The sequence below is a fragment of the Ptychodera flava genome, chromosome 12 (genome assembly GCF_041260155.1).
Source record: "Ptychodera flava strain L36383 chromosome 12, AS_Pfla_20210202, whole genome shotgun sequence".
NCBI classification, from domain to species: Eukaryota; Metazoa; Hemichordata; class Enteropneusta; family Ptychoderidae; genus Ptychodera; species Ptychodera flava.
Window position 1 is genome coordinate 34,011,012 of NC_091939.1, and position 17,699 is coordinate 34,028,710.

General features: G+C 36.6%; 1 protein-coding gene across 2 annotated transcripts in view; it reads right to left on the bottom strand.

The window, feature by feature from the left end:
- The window catches only part of LOC139145705 (calcium-transporting ATPase sarcoplasmic/endoplasmic reticulum type-like), a 77,446-nt gene extending 60,267 nt beyond the window's left edge, over positions 1 to 17,179 (bottom strand). For both annotated transcript variants that reach the window (XM_070717017.1, XM_070717016.1), the window contains exons 1-4: positions 16,742 to 17,179; positions 16,496 to 16,513; positions 16,124 to 16,206; positions 5,871 to 5,975 (exon numbers count right to left, since the gene is read on the bottom strand). In XM_070717017.1, the coding sequence (XP_070573118.1) occupies positions 5,871 to 5,975; positions 16,124 to 16,206; positions 16,496 to 16,513; positions 16,742 to 16,859 (324 nt within the window). In that variant the 5' untranslated portion in view covers positions 16,860 to 17,179. The remainder of the gene's footprint in view (positions 1 to 5,870; positions 5,976 to 16,123; positions 16,207 to 16,495; positions 16,514 to 16,741) is intronic.
- Positions 17,180 to 17,699: the final 520 nt, after the last annotated feature.

The window sequence follows — 17,699 nt, forward strand, 5'->3', positions numbered from 1 at the left end:
TTTACCAATATCTTTAATTATCTTAATGAAAACCTTTGAGAAGTACAGAATTGACATCATAAGTTTTGTCAACTGAAACCATGCATATGAGAGGGAAGTAGCAGATAAAATATTAAATATAGAAGGTCATGTTATCATATATTTGTCACTGTTCACAGGTGCCAGTCACAGAGACAGGTATTTTAGAACCTACACTTCCTCCCTATGGATTAGGTGGGCTGGATATTGAATTGCCGTACTGGGTAGAGTTTATCACTTGTCAAGTACAGTTTACATCATGGCACCATTGAAAAACACATTTAATCACCAGGTTATTCATCGATAAACAGAATATTGACCCTGAAAAACACCACTAAGAATATTAATACTTTGCTCAGCCTTGATATTCCTGACAATTTTTGTGAGCAAATTCAGGTAAAATGGCAGGAAATGTGAAATGTGTGTAATTTGAGGTTTCTTGTAAGAATAAAAGCTGTCATGATTTGATATATCACTGAAATTCACAGAAAGAGGTTACATCGCTTCTTCAAATTTTTCATGATTCAAATTAAAATCAAAATGTACATGTACACTGTAGCTATAGTATTACCATTGACAACACTACATGTATTTGCAGTGATGAAAAGTTTCAAGAATAATTAGTAGTTTATTGCAATGCTGCTCTTCTTTTTATTTTTCTTCACTGATTTTAAGAGAGTTCCCGCAACAGCCTGCACACTAATAAATTTGAAATACTGTTTTCATTTCAGTTTGCAGCTGCATAAACTATCACTTCTCTGACAAACATAACCTCAACATTGCCAAGATCTGTCAAATTACTTTATCAAATTGATGTCACAAAATGAATGGCTGAAATAAGTTTGTATTGAGAGAACCTGCTCTCCTGATTAATATTGGGGAAAACTCCTCATAAAGGCCCCTATTTTCTGTAATCCTGGAATTAGCTTAAGTGGGTGAAAATACGAAAACCTCTTGCAAGATGGCTCTGCACCACTGCTGACATACTTGACTTATCACTGAGAACTTTCATCGCATTTTAGAACAATACAACGGCGCTTTTGAAACAACTTAGGACTAATTTCAAGCATATATGTGCCCACTCCTATCTCTTGGGATTGATAAACCGCTACCAGGCAGTCTGTTATGTACAATCATTTCAGGAATGCTGGCGACATTTCTTACATACTGCCACGTTGTGAGCCACTGCTGTAATGAAACTGTCCATTGGATCTTTCATCACCCTGTAACGACTCCTCTACCAATCAATGCTTTTCTTTCACGGTGAATGATGGCACACATTGAAGACCTTATCTGTGCAAGTGGCAAAACGTAACTCTACCATTGAGAGATATTTTTACCTGTCCAGTTTATGGGGTTTCCATGAGATTTATACAGAAATTTGCATTGCAAATGGAGTGCGCCATTCCTCATCCACTGCATACTTTCTTCAGTACATTTGGTATAATGAATATGATAACTGGCGTAATTCAGAAAATGTGGGCAAGTTGAAATTTTGCAATTATCTTATAAAACACCGTTGCCATATCCTCCTTTTTTGTCAGTAATTTGAAGATATAACTTGATGCACAGAAACTAACTGTCAGATTATTAAATATAGCTTCTCTCTCCATATTTGGAAAGTTCATGTTAAAAACACATTTGGATTAAATTAAAGGCAATAACACTAATTTAGAAATAGTAAAGCAAATTTACATTACATGGCAGAAGTATGTGTACTTTCACCTGTGTAATGTGACTGTTCAAAATTTTCTCTCTTTATGATCGGAATGATGGACTGAAATGGTGAGTGGTTACGTGAGAGAAGCCATGGATGCTGTCAAAGCTTTGTGATAAAAGGCACTGGCAGTTACAGTGCTAATATTGAAACACAAAATGTTCCAGGGGAATTAATTATAATGAAATAATCAAAGCAAATACTTTGAATAGGGCTAAGCCAGTGGAGGATGAGTAATGTTCACAATATTGCATGATCTTTAGGCGTGCGTTTTTTAGAAGTGTACATCAGTTGGTGCAGCTTGTAAAGCAAGTACACATGTACCATGTGAGTGTTAGCTGCTATTAGCCGATTATTGACAGAGAGATGGTTAGAGAGCGTACGTACTGATACAGTTCATGCACACCGAATGAAACTAATTTTCTCCAGGTTGGAACTCACACACTTTAATATTTGCCTTCTGTCAGACAAACTTAATTTTCTACCAGCGACACCAACTGTGCATGTGGCTCTAATTACAGACTGCAGTCAAAAAGTATTTACATTGGGGACATTTTTAGCTGTCGCAGAAACTCATCCCTGGGTGATGATATTTTGCCCTTTTCTTCCTGAGTTCATTAAACTCTATGACCTTTTACATTTCATAATCACAAATGATTAATCTGGTCTCCCTTTGAATACAGGGATATATTTGGAGACCCATACTTTTTCTGATCGTTCTCACAATGTTTTTTTGTAAGTTTTACGCTTGAGCAGCAGCTATAGCGTAACGCCTGGCACCAGATGACGTCAACAGTGAGTGGTGTCGTGCGCTAATGGCAGTGTCGAGCATTTGACCATTTGTATCATACCATGCATCTTGATTGGAAATAGAACCCTATTAAAACACGGCTGCTGACCACTGCTCTGAGAGGCTCAGAAAGGAAAAGGGTACTGATATCGGTGCCTGGGAACTTACATAAAAGTACTTCAAGTCTTATGTCCTTCTTCAAAATGATGGCCTGTATCAAAGCTACATGTATTGAACTGCACCATGAAGAATCCACAATAGAAATACATCCTCCTATATATATCCTGTTCGTAAATTACTGAAAGAATATTGGTCAAAATATGAAGTTGCTCAGCTTTGTTTACCATGCCATATACTACCCTGGCAAAAGCTGCCTTGAAAAGATATCCCTTCCATATGGATTTTAAAACAAAAGCATGTTCATGACTTGCACGGCCATATGCCTTTCAAAGGACAGACTTTTACAAACGCCTGGCCTGTCAATCATTGGAAATGGCAAATACAGCCATGGTGAAAGTGATTGGAATACTTGAAATTCTGGTGTAATACAATACTGGACATACACATTTCTGTTCTGGATACCATTACTTTCATAAGTTTTGGAGTAGATTAGAGACAATCCATGGAATATTTCTGGACAATCATATACTGTAGCAAAAGTGAATTTTTGAAAAAGGATGGCCATTATTATTCACACACCAAATTCAATTGGCCAATTCAAACATGAGACACAAAAATGAACCTGTCAAAGACAAACAAACATCCGAGCAATGTCATCATGGTTTATGTTGTTGATGACCTACGTTGTACACTATAAAGCTTGCTGAATGATGACAGTGTTGAAGATGGCTGTTCATGCCACTCATGTAAAAGGACCAGGCAAACAATTTTGTCAATATTTGGCAAAGAAAGTGAAATATTGCATGAGAATGTAGTGGTCAGCATTGTGACAATCTGAATGATACTGATCAGCCCAGGTCTTTTCCAAAATTGGCGACTCATTATGATAATGTATTCCAACTATAAGCCAATCATCAACAAGAATATGTCATCAATAAAGTAGAGGTCACGCCAGGGTCACAAATCAACCCAAGAGTGATTGGCAGTTTTCGGCCGCTTATTAAGCCTCTGTCTTATGAAGTTTGACAAATTTCTACTGTCAACATGATCCACGTGCTCTGCACAAGATCATGGCCATCAACGAGTTCTGAAATGGCAAAAATAGTCAAGATATTTACAATTCATTTCTACTGCCAGTGCATGGATTTCTCTAAAGTACCAAGAATCATGTAGTAGATGTTCATTATCTCTATTAGAAATACTGTTTTCAAGATTATTTGTGTAGGTACGTGTATGGCATTCTGCTAAAAGTAAGAGCAATGTCAGAGCTTTAAAATGATACCTAAGTTGTGGTTGTCCGACGCAGACTAAAAATGGTACGCGATTTTAAAAATGTGTGTTGACAGAGTGGCCACACAACTGTTCGAGATTATGACAGAATACGGCCCGAATGTTATTTCACAAACGACATCTGTATTCCCATGAAATGTGCAACGCCAAGTGTTTTGGTAAAACCCCTCTTTCACAAATGACAATATTATTTACACAGATCTACGACAATACACGAAAAAGTTATGTGAATGGTGCGCTGGGGAGTTTATAGCAAGATAGAGTTCAACACACTATCACCAATTTTGGAAATGACCCGGACTGCTGATAGGATACCGGACCTATGTATCTGACAACCGTTTGACAGTGTTCCCCACTTATCAAATTACTCTAAGTTTAAAATCTTGTAACCAATCAAAACAGATTCTTTTGGATAGAACTTTCTGCATGGCAGCAGTGCGTGTGCCTTGCTCAAAACACACCAGTAGCTAGAATACTGCGCTGTTGGTACAGGCAGACTGTAGGAACCAATGTAATTATCAAAAGACTGCCACTGACAGCACAATACGCTTTGTTGTACTGTCTGCTGGCTGGCTCAGTACCCAATTTTGTTCAATACGGTCTGAACTGCAACAATATGGCCTTTAATTGGACAATGCAACATTTCTCTGGAGACTAAATCCTACCATTCAGACCTGTTACACAGGGTGTACAACTGTTGAAAGACCATGCTGTATGACTTTCTTGAGGGTAATAGTAACTTATCGGTTTGGGAAAATGAAACGATTTTCAAATGGTATCTACAGTGCTTAGCCCTTGGTTATTTACAAAATCATGAGTCCCGTTAGTAAGAACACATGGTTAATATACTGACCAAGGGATATTTCTCCTTCAAATGCTCGATTCATTTTAGTCCACATAAATTTGATCAGGAGAAGTTTCGTCTTTTTCACTATACTTAATTATTCATGAAGATCATGATGCAAATCACCTAAAAGATAGTCATAATAATCTGAACATATGACAGAATGGCTTGGAACAAATGATATGAAAACAGTTTTACTGAAACCTTAATAAAGTGGTTATCTTTTAGCCATAATGGAGTGATTTTTGGTGGCCTTGAAAGACAAATTGAACATAATATAGCTTCCAAAGGGCTTATACAATGAATATAATTATGACACTGCTCAATTGCACCTTCATGATTATTTTTTGCATGTCACACAAAGAGAAACTGAGTTTGCAGTACTTTTTACATTTTATTATTTTGAAACACACAGCTTTATCATAAATTTCACCACATCACAAAGATCACCACAGTGCTTAATGTTCTACATCTCTTCCTGAATCTGTTTCACAGTTGACCAATATTGAAATCATATTCTGGTGATATGTGAGACTTTAAGAGAATATCTATGAACAAATCAGCTCTGACACAGTGGACATGACACTATTATGTACATGTACATTTATGGAAAAGAAAACTGACCATTGCACACACTTAGAACACAACAAAAAACCAACATGTACAATTCTACAGAAATAGAGAACTACACAATGTATAATTAACCTCATTGAACTCTGGGAACATGTAAATATGCCTATTAGCAGGATATACACTGATATCAATGTAGTTGTATCTACATTTGCACAGTAGTCTTTTCCAATAGATCGCAGAAAGGGTGGATGGTTGGGTGGGTGGGTCTGATAAATTTGCATTTGCGTAAACTGGAGTGCCCTCTAACCTTGCCAATTCATGGCAGTTGTCACATTTGATCTCAAACCCTGCGGCTTTAGCAGCACTTCTCATTTAGATGGTTTGGTCTACAGGAATCTGACGCCAAAAATAACATTAATGACCGCAGACATATGTTGTCACCAATATTGTGGGTTGCTCTTCCAGGATAACTAGGATTTATAGTGTTGACATACAAAAGATGACTGTATTGAACTTACCTGCCAAACACCAACGATTGCATTTGCAATCAAAATTAACAAAATAACAAAAGGTTCCACAAATGCTGTAACTTTATCCTCTTCCTCTTCAAATATGGCTAAAATCTGTGGAGAGAGGCAAAGCAAAAATACATAAATTCACAAATGATGGAGTTTGAAGAAATGTAGGCACACAAAAAAAAGCAAATTTGCAGTTTAATATTCAATGTTAGGAGTACATGTGAACAATAAATGGAAGCTAAAAAGACAGGTGTTTAGTATAATAGAAGGCTGATATTGTGTGATATGAAATCAATATCTCTGATCAAAATCCATTAACTCATAGTAACTGTTCCCTGAGCAAAGGTACATGTATACTCAACACTTAACTGCAGCTCCATGGGAGCCTTATGTTTAAACCACAGTACATGGCTGAAATACAGTAAGGGTATCTGCCTCAGTTTCTCATACCTCCATTAGCTGTTAGTGTTACTTTTCATGTATTTTGCTATTACTTTCGTTCAATGTATAGAACAGGGTTTCTTATGCTACTTCCAAAAATAATGCTGAATTTCAGTCTTCAACTTAAAGTGTTCAAACCACAATCCAAAAACTACGCTGCACACTGTACATGATACGTTGTGTTTGAAAGGCAAAGATTTAGAAGTTTAACACATTTTATGGACAAGAATAAGAAGCCCATCATACAACATCTCCAAAACGGGGTTATGGCATACGTATGATACAGTGAGCAAACATGACAATCTTAAGTTCATAGAAATGATTCTTGGTACAAAGGAGTCTGGGACAGCTATATAAAGCATTTTTAAATCTTGATGCAAATTTTATTTGAAAATGACACCGAAAATTTATAATTACATGAGGGATTTGTTTACTAACAGAACCATGGCAACAACTCATTTAAAGTACTGAATGCTGGGAACATTGAAAATTTTTTGTAACCCTCTTCCTGCTAGAATTGGTCATTACTGTAAAGTTCAAGAAACACTAGTCCTTAAAAGCCAAACTTGTATGATTTGATAACACTGACAAACTGAAAACCCCTAGGCCCTAAAGGATGCAGAAAATTTTCATGGACTAGTCCTGCTATGGCATTGATAAAATGTAGTGAATTCAACTGACTTGATCTGTTAACATCTGTCACAAAGCAACCTTTTTTTCACAGTACATTGAATATTATGCCAATTTTCGCAAACATGATCAAAAGTGCTTCAACAGACTGTGATATAGCTGATGATAGCTGAAATGAAGCACAAATACAGGGGCTAGGTCTGGGCTTGTGTATTGTACATATTGGTTTACAAATGTACACTGCAACATAACATTGTAATGACAAATATTTGCACTGACTAGAGTGTACAATGAAAATCATGGATGATATTCAACAGCTGAACTTTTGATTGGGTTATTAAAAGTTGAATACGGGATCAGTTCCTCTTTAGAACTTTACTATCCATGGTGAGCGGCTGACAAGTTATAAAATGTCATGTAGCTTCAATGATACATTTCAATTACAGGCAGTTCAATGACAGCACAACATAAAGCTTGCCGATCATTCATTAGTTGACGACCACAATCTATTAATATAATCCTTTTGTGTTATATGTGGTGAATTTGGTCTATCTCTACAGTGAATGGGGATTACAGCCTGCAGCTTAATTTTCCCACTGATCAATAATTAATTAGCATCAAATATGGCCACTGCTTCAAATTTCAATATTACCGGTGATCAGTAATTACAAATGGCTGAACTTTATAAAACACACTTGTGACGGAAGAAAAATTCATGATGAATGGCCTGAGACTGAGACTGAAGTAATACTTGCAGTACTGGGATCTTTCAACTGAACTTCCATAATTCACTTGTACAACATGCATGTACTCTCAGTCCTAGCAATGACTAATATGTGAAATATCAATCCTGGCATTCTGATAAGACTACTTGATAAAGACAGTATGCATTTAGAAAGGAATGCCAGTTCAATATAACGGTTGAATTTGAACTCTGTTTGGAAAACGCCACATTCCTGGTCCAGATGGACACAGATTCTTGGCTACATATGTATTACGGCATCTCCTGCCAAGTGGATCATACACTTTTTGAAATCGTTTTGAACAGAACCAAAAAATAACTGACCGAAAAACATGATATAATATTCTGTTAGCGATTCTTTCACACAAGACTTGATATTTTCTGATCGGCATTTTATAAATGTACTGCACATGAACATTTTGAATATAAAAATCTAAATTTTGAAGAATTGATGGCAGTCTTTCTGTGAGTGATACTCTCATGTACACGTCTCCTGCAACCCAATGATGCATCTACATGTGCCCTGTATCCAAGACTAATGACACCCTTGTGTACGGAAATTCAGAGAAAAATAAATAATAAATATGCACAGGCTGTTCCGCAGTGAAGCATTAAACATTTACAGGAAGCAGATCTGAAAGTTAACATTGAAACTATTTCAGAGAGCAAGAACAGTAGTTCTCATATCCTAAATTAAATAACGTTACATTTAAGTAGTCAAGAAAACTATTTGAAAACACAGCTGTTTTGTAAAATTGCCTCTGTGAAAATTGAAAATACACTCTCTCCAGAAATTGGTTCCTACAGCATAATGTAAATGTGAACAATGAATGGTATTCATCAGGGATTTCTGCAAAGTTGCCCTGAGGACCAGAGACTGAGAATATAAATTCCATGCCACAGTTGTATCTGAAACAGGGCCATGACACCAGTGGGGTTAAAAACAACATTTAAATTTCACACCCCAGGACAAGCAGTTTGCATGTCACACCCATACAAAATGTTTATTCAACACAGACATCATTCACAAATCTATACTGCTATCATTACCTCTGTCAATATGTACAAAATACAGGAAGAGTTTTGATACTTTCAGTGAATATAATTAATCACGATTTATAGGTTAAATCATTTACTCATTGGTGTTTCTACTTGTGTTCAAAGGGGTTTCATTTCACCACAGTATGATGTAAACAGACATATCTTCCTGTTTTATGATTCTGAGAGAGACAAAATAACAAACACTGGCAACTGAATTTACACTCGCCTAGCTACAAGAGGATAAATTTCAAACAAACAAACCGTGAATTATTGACCTTTAGCACTATGACCTTGTCTACATATCAAAGTGACATCCATGGCATAATCTACCGACATGTATTGTTGCATAATTTCCAATATGGCTCAATGTTTGAACAGTATCATGCCCAGTATAAACTCAGAACAACACTTTTACACATTCAGAGTATTCATGTTCCAAATATAATTGGAATGATGCTATGGATTTCATAAAACACGTCATGTGTCTATCAGATGACGTTAAATGGTAAGGCACATGTTCCCCATTATCTAAATGGCTGTCAATCATACAAGTTACTGAGGCATTCTCTGACTATAATGGTACTGCATTATTACATATTATTCCCTTTCATTCCTTGTACAGAATGATGATGTATTGATAATCCATTGTCACAAATGATGCCGCAATTACTTAAGGCCATTTAGTCCAAGATTTTCATTGACATTTTAATCATGAAAGTCCCAGGAATATTACTGTTAGCTTTTTATTAATTTGGCTATCACTTCTTTGGGTTTTTACTGCACAATCAAAGACAATGAGGGAGACATCTAATCTTTATGTCTCCCATGGATTACATTTGTTTTCAGAATATAACCTGAGTAGTAATGGACTTGCACAGATGCTCTACATATACCTGTACATTTTATGATATTTTCTCACCATTGTTAACAATGTTAATACGTTCATTAATTTACACATTGTGCCTAAAATAAAGATCTGACTTCCTTTATTCCACCATTGCTTCTATGATGGCTTTGATGATGCTTAGTGTCTTTCAAATAATGCTGGTCACACTTTAGCGTACTGCTTCTTACAATGGTACATGCTGCTACTCAGAGGTTAGCTATTATGGTTATCAATCCAATATTAATGTGCACTTCTTTTGGAAAATACATAACTGCTCTCTCTGCATAAACATTTGCGTGCGTGTTACTTCACTCATGTTTCAATATATATGTACAGATCAATCATGTCCACAAAATGAAATAACTCAACTGTTTTCTAAATTTGTGAAGAAATTTATGGGACTTTTATGAACACAATGGCAAAATCTACATGGGGCAAAATCTACATGGATACACACACACACACACACACACACACACACACACACATTCTTAATGTATGTTAGGAGTTAACCTCCCTTCATGATATGGTACTGTTTCTGCTTGGACCGGAGTTTCAAATCCATAATCTCTTCATTGGTCGAATTGAGATCACTCTTATTACCAACACATGAGGGTAGCTGCTGGTACTCTATTTATTGACATGAAAATTAGTCTTTTGCCAGGGACACAGTAATTATAACACAACAAAGGCACCCTGGTCAATCAACTATACATTAAGATGGCAGATTTTTTTTTGACAAAGTGGACAAATGAGAGCAAAATATCCTTCAACCAGGGAATATTTGGTTGACTCATCAGTGAATCATATTTGTCTTCAAGATTTGGGGGGAATGGTTTCAACTTGTGAGTCTAGAGCCCTCCAATGCATGCAGGAGTCAATATTTTCTTGTCACAAATTCAATGCTAGCAATTTACTTCATAAACTTTTTCAGCATGAAAGATGTAAAAAGTAACCCCTAACCTTAATGCATTGGGTAAAGCGTAGACTGCAAGGGTCTGAACTCAGAGTCAGATCAAAACCAATAAGCATGTACCGAGGACTGATAATTCAAGTGGCAAGACATTTTCAAAACCACTCCAAAGCGACTTTTAGAACAGTAAATGCCATGGACTAGACAGTAGTATACGGTAACAAATGCTTCCTCTTCATGAGAATCTCATTAGGAAGCCCTACAATATTTCACTTTTATTACATTGTTTGAATGGAACTACTTGTATTGAGGGTATCATCACTGTAAATATTGTAAAACTCAACTTCAGTAAATTCTAGCCACTGGAATGCATGATACAATGTCAAACAAACACAACCCACATGAATGATTGCTATCTGAATGCCAAAACCTTCTGCGGTTTGGTGTTCAAATGAAAGATGGGGTTGCGTCCTGTCACTGATAGGAATGGAATCTGACTCTCATTTCACTCGCCCATCCCAAAGAGCTTGACCTAAAAATCAAACCACTATTATCTTCCACTCATGACAGTCATTACTATCAAGTTTAAAGGGTGATGAGATTTGCCCTTTGTTCTGTACTGTTGGCCTTTGTACTGCACCCTTGGAGGATAGAACGTTTAACTGAGCACTCTGATTGACGGCCCTTCTATATAAATATTACAACACTGACACCAGGGCAATACATTGGAACTTGATAGCCATGACTTTGATACATAAATAATGACACCTCCTCCAATCCTGGGTGTAATGTAAGGTCATACTTGTGGCATTGCTCATGATTCTTGTTACAAAAACTTACAGCTGTTTCAGCCATCATGGGCAAAAATTTATGAAAGTTACACCATGGATGCTTTCACTTCTTATAGATCTACATTGTAACTCCTTCTGCAGTCCTAAACTATTCTATCTTTAACATTTAGAAAGGATGTTTGTTTTAAATCAAATCAACCTCTCACAACACAGCATATGAACAGAATGCCCTATGACATGTGTATATCCTATAGTTGGAGGACATAGGACAGACAAGGACAATGCTTTTGAAATGAGGAAATGCAAAGGAGATTTATTACTGCGGTTCCATGGCAAAACAGCTCTAGTAGCATTTCACTGGTACCTCTGACAAGGCCATATTTATTATACACATGAATGCAACCAAGGCTGCCATGAAAACACCCTCCTTGTCGTAAAAGTCTTCATGGCAAATGAATAACATGCCAGACAAAGGATGTATCACTAAAAACAGAGATTATTTCAGCATATTTTTTGCCATTTCTGTACAACCAATGAGTAATTTCAAACCACTGTCTGGAGGTGAAAATACAGTTGAGTGTGTATGTTTGTTTAATAAAATGTACAAATACCGGTACATATTCTGTCAACTTCATTTCTTGTTACAGCAAATATTTCTGGATTTCAAACAACTGTCATGTTTACATCAAACACTGGTTTACATTGTCACTCAGAATATTTGATATTTATTTCATCTGCATTTTGTCTTTTACAGAAGATGTCTGCACTACCAGTGATACAATTTGGACACTAATTTAAAGGTCTATACTTCTGTACTATGTACCTGCACATTTTATGACATGTTACATTCCCATAAATTACATGACACGCAAAAAAATTGAATTCTAATATTGAAGTTTTTTTCACTGCAAAGAAAACACCATGCTCGATATCATGAACACGTAATACATATCTCATTCAGCAGTGCCTTGGAACATGGAGCTAAGAAACCAGTGACCTGATGAAGATGTAGGGACCTCCTTAAGCTTCACCGAACACTATGGTGGTATTCTAGACTTTCATCAAGTGTAGTGGTATGTACCTTTTGTTACCATAACAGAGAATTGGGATAAAATTATAGCTAGGGGCGAGTATGCATTGCAGTATAGTGCCAAAACAAATATACCTTCCAGGGTATTACATCTTAATCAAACAAGGATTATTCAGTCCGGCAGTTCTAAAATACAGGTTTCTTACCAGTGCCTCATTTGTTGTATAAATAGACAGAAAGGACAGAACATGCCTATGTAAGTGTTTTTCTCCCCTGCAATGCAAACTCAAAATGAAGGGGAAATACTGAAGATTTGACATCCAAGCTATGACCTTTGCAGTTTGCAGACATGCGCAACGTTGGGAATTCAGTGATCTCCACAGACCTTGTTTAAAGTCTGTACTAATCCATCTGGTGCAGTGAAGCTGAACATTCAATGGCGTATTGCTATTGTAGGACTGTTTCTGAATGATGTGAACCAAACAATGCAAATGAAGTACAGCTACAAAATAACTGACAATAAACATAAACTAGGTTCATCCCTTCTTTTGTCCACAAAAGGTATCATGACACGGTTTGTTATTACCACAATCACTAACAAAAACACAGTACAACATTCCAAGATGTGCTGCAATGTTGCCAACTAAAGACACACAATATGACACCTATGCCCATCAAAGCCAGCTTGTGTGTGGTTCCTGAAAATCTTTCAACATTTCAATCTTTCTGAATAGCTAATATACAAACACTACACCTGTGAACTCAGATTTATAATATGAATATATTCACACACCACTAAGTTATGCTTATGGCCTGAAAAGGCTGTCTTTTTACTGCATGTGATGTAAGTATTTTATGATAAATGGACACTTTGCCACAAAAATGACAGTATTGAAGTTTCATTGATTTTATTGGCTCAAACATTCGCAGCAGAACTTACCGATAAAGGCAGTGTCACGTGAAAAGTCCACTGAAATCCCAGTCTGCTCTCTCGTTCTTATTTTGCTCAAAAGTGTCATGTTTAATTAACTTGAGAAAATTTTGGCCATGAAGAAGAAAAGAACACACTCAGGCTTGCTAGATGAATGGTATGTATATAGATACCAAAAATAGCTATTTTCTGAATTCTACACACTGTATATTACAAATTTCAGACAATTTTAGAGAGTAACACAATTGGTTGTGGTGTAGCAAAATACTTCAGTGGTTGTGTCTTTCCCATCAAATTCTATTTACTGCTCATTACACTGTTTCTAAAAAAAAGCCTTGCCTACGCTCAACCCTGTAAGGTTCCTTGCCGCACTCAGTATGAATTGCATCTCAGAATCTGCAAGAAGCACGAAATTTGATAGCTACACGAAAATACCACTTCAAAGGTGGCAGAATGACAGAGTTGCATGCATTTTGTTTTCTGCAAGGCTGAAGAAACTACTCTCCAGCTACCGCATAAAGTATGATAAAGCGTACAGGGAAGAATTGGCCATAAATCTTTCAATATTTCTTTACGCCCACTCCAGCAAGTGTTTAAGAAAGCCATTCTCCCGCTATGTCTTGTATTGATTGACCAACTACTGGGCAGCGAATCAGGTGACGTCAAACGAATACAGACTGAAACATCTGAAGAAACAGATATCTGTTGTCTATACAAAACTGAGATGGGCTGTGAAAATAAGAGCAATCTAAGGTCACAGCTACGACACCAGCTGTTTGAAAGTGTCTTTCTTCTCTTTCTTTATCTTATCAAGGGTCTAACCCACAAATTTTATCTCTTTTCAAGAAAAAATATCTGTTCAACAAAAGAGACATTACACATCAACGCTTATGCTATTCATAAAGGCTAAACCGTTATTGATTATTTCGACTGAGAGAACAGATACCAATTGGTTCAGCTATATCTGTCATTGCCCTGATAACACAGAAGACAGTAAAAAGGTTCAGTGCTGACTGGTAAAAATCAAATCTGTTGGACATAACAAATTATTACAAAAACTTACAAACCAGATAGGTAGACTGTTATTTTATAAAAATCTAGGTCCAAAAGTAATTTGTGAAAACATCTAATTCAATATGATGTGAAAAAAGATGACTGGCCTTCAGTAGAGCAAAGATCATTATTGCCCTCATGTATATGAAAACACCAGTACCTTTTTTTCAAAATGGTCGAGGTCAATTATCCATTGCTAAAAATAAATAGGGTATTATACCGTTGACATGTCACTGTCATCCATTGTCATAGATGCCACAGTATAGGCATAGTATTGGCTTTATACAGCCGGTATTAAAGGACAGGCACCTTAGAAAAGGTTCATCTTCAAGAAAAAAATTTCAGAGGACCATTTTGTCAACATGCTACGTGTGCGAAAAATATTTGAAGACAAAAAAATAATGTGAAAGGGAATGCCATCATACATAAACATACACAAAAGAAAACATACACATGTTCAGTCATGTGTGGCTTGCACATAATTCAGAGGGCATGCCCTTAAGGTGAGGATAATAAAATTGAAGCATTAGCATCCATAAAAAGACTGTGAGGATTTGTGTCTAATGGAATAAGAAGACTTTTGTCAGACCAATGTTAGTCTCTTAAGCCATTTGCCAGACCTGCTGCAGGATACTTTAAGTCTGTAATAATGTGAGATGACAAACAAAATTGCATTTAAAGTGAACAATCTGAAGGTCAGATGGAATAGGGCATTGCCCTAAACCAATTCCTCTTGTTAAGACTTTGAATGAACAGTATAATGACACATAATTTCATACTTGCGATTAATATTGGACCAGCACCTACACAATACTCCATTTAATCATTTTGTGACACTGTATACCAGTTTAATACTCTTTTATTTCGCCGAGGGCAGATCACAGCAAATCCCTAACCTCTTTGGCATCACATTATACCAAGAATACAGAGTGTTCCACAAATAGGACAACAGAAATCCTTGGGTGTACAGTAACAAATACTTCAAAGGATCCTCTAGTAATTTCAGTTCATTTTGCTCATATTATCAAGACACTGGGGGATTTAAGGTAAATTCATTCCTTTATCTCTAATTCATGAAGGTCCCATTGTTAGAGCAAGCTATTGTCTGACTGCTGAAACATTATCTGTGTAGTCTTTGACCATGTGATAACAATTAATATGAAAATTCATTAACATTTGTTCGAACAGAAATTGTAGTGTCGGTATGGCAGTTTCTTGTTTGAAAATGGGCCTAAAAAAGATGTATGACTGTAACACATAAAATATCTGTGGCACACACCAAAAAAGTTTGTTGCTTTATTGTCCTGATTGCAGTGAGAACTTTTTCAAGAATCTCAGATTTAAAGACCTTTATTTCATTATTTTGTATATATATATATATATATATATATATATATATATATATATATATATATATATCACAATATGGATGCATCATCAGCACGAACAGCAACAACTGTGAACAGTTATTCCACAGAGAATATTTTGCATCACTGGGGCACCTGCACTTTGATCTTAGTAAGTGGAAATTTTAGTGCTTTGTGCGTCGTGCATACCTTCCCTTTTTAAAAATTTGGAAAAAATATTTTCATCCTGCCAAATAACGTTAAATTTTTCAAAACCATACAAACATCAACCCCTGGACTGTGTGACCATTATGTAAAAACAAATGCAACATAAACACCGAGAAAATTTTTAAAATAGCCACTCAAATTGACTGGAATAATATTAATGAGCATTTCACAAAATAATTAAAATGTATTTTACTTTTATGAAGAAAAAAATAGATACTTACAAAACTTATTATGGCTGCCAAAAGCAGGATTTTCACCAGAAGGTCATCAAATTGTTCTAAGACGAGCTGCCATAGTGATTTACCTAGATATGGATAAAAATTTATATTTTTATCCATTTTTTCACAACATTTCAATTTAGAGTCCTCTTTACAAATCATGCAAGATATTTTTTGCCCATCATAAAAATAAGTCCCGTTAATTGCATAATAAAGACAACGCGAACAAAATTGTAGTGTTTCTGCATGCACAGTTGAAACAAGGTTTTCAGGGAAGTACGGCCTCAATCTATTGTCACATCTCATAACATGTTTATAGGTTTTTAAAAATCTGTTTGACACAAAATTAAAAACCAAAAATATTTCGATATTTACCTTCTTCGGCCGGTAATTCTGTAAAAGAAAATGGAAAACACAAATGTTAGTCGGTATGTGAATAATCCGAAAAATTTTCGCAGCCATATTCGAGAAAGCAGAAAGCCGCACGATATGCTTGCTCATCTTTCGTCGCTGCTCTGGACAATGATAGATGGGTGTATATATTGCCGAAAGGTGGCCAGTTGGCACCGGCAAACGCTCGATACAGCTCGCGATCGCAGTGTCAAGCAAATGCAAACTTACCGTTTGGCCCGTACTTCTCCTGTTGTGACTTCACTTGTTCTGGACTGAGTCCCTGAGATTCGTTCACATTAAAATACTGTAAAATTTCATCAACACTTTTCATATGTGCGTGCTCCATTGTAGAGTCTATGTAGCCTTATCTAAGGCAAAGAAACCTAGAAATCAAAGAAAAGAGTACGGGGTATGGTGGTTTCCCCCGGTCGCTGTCGTCCTCTGACTCCCCTCACACCCGGTATATCCAAGTCGCACGGTGCCTCAGTACCTTATCTCCAATATGGTTCTCACTTTTCAGTCTTGTTGCTAAGAAGTAGGACAAAATCGGAGTGCAAATTCAAGCTATATGAGCTACCCTGACAGCCAGTTTCCCCGTGATAGGATGGGGGACTATATCCAGACGATGATGACCCACTGCGCATACCACGCGGTCCAAATAAATGTGGAGTAACGCTATTGGTCAATCAAGACCATGTGAGCAAAAGACCGGTTATAGTCCAATCAACTAAGAGTTTACATCCTAACCTCTGACGTCAATGCGGAGAATTCCACAATATGCTGATTAGAAGCTATTTTTAGCCAAAGACTCCCGACCTGCTAGCTTGACAGAGATTCTTCACGCACGGTACTAAAAGACAAGAGAACATCGCCGTCCAGGTTAAACAATAGCTGTGTTCATGGACGAAATACGACAACGCGCAAATCTGTTCCTGGGTTACCAGACTGACGTCATTGTAACCATTGGCCACACTCTATAAAAGCAGTGTGAATGCTGACTCAAAGCACTAGAGGACCGCCACGTGTACATTTTCACCCATGGATCTTGATATTACGACACATTTTAATACGCAAATAAACATGTAAATACGCGTACGAAAGTCTCTCGTACCATTCGTACCTTCGTGGTTCAAAGTTACTCACTGTTTTCGGTCACAGTATAAAGAAACAAAGGGTTGTACCATGT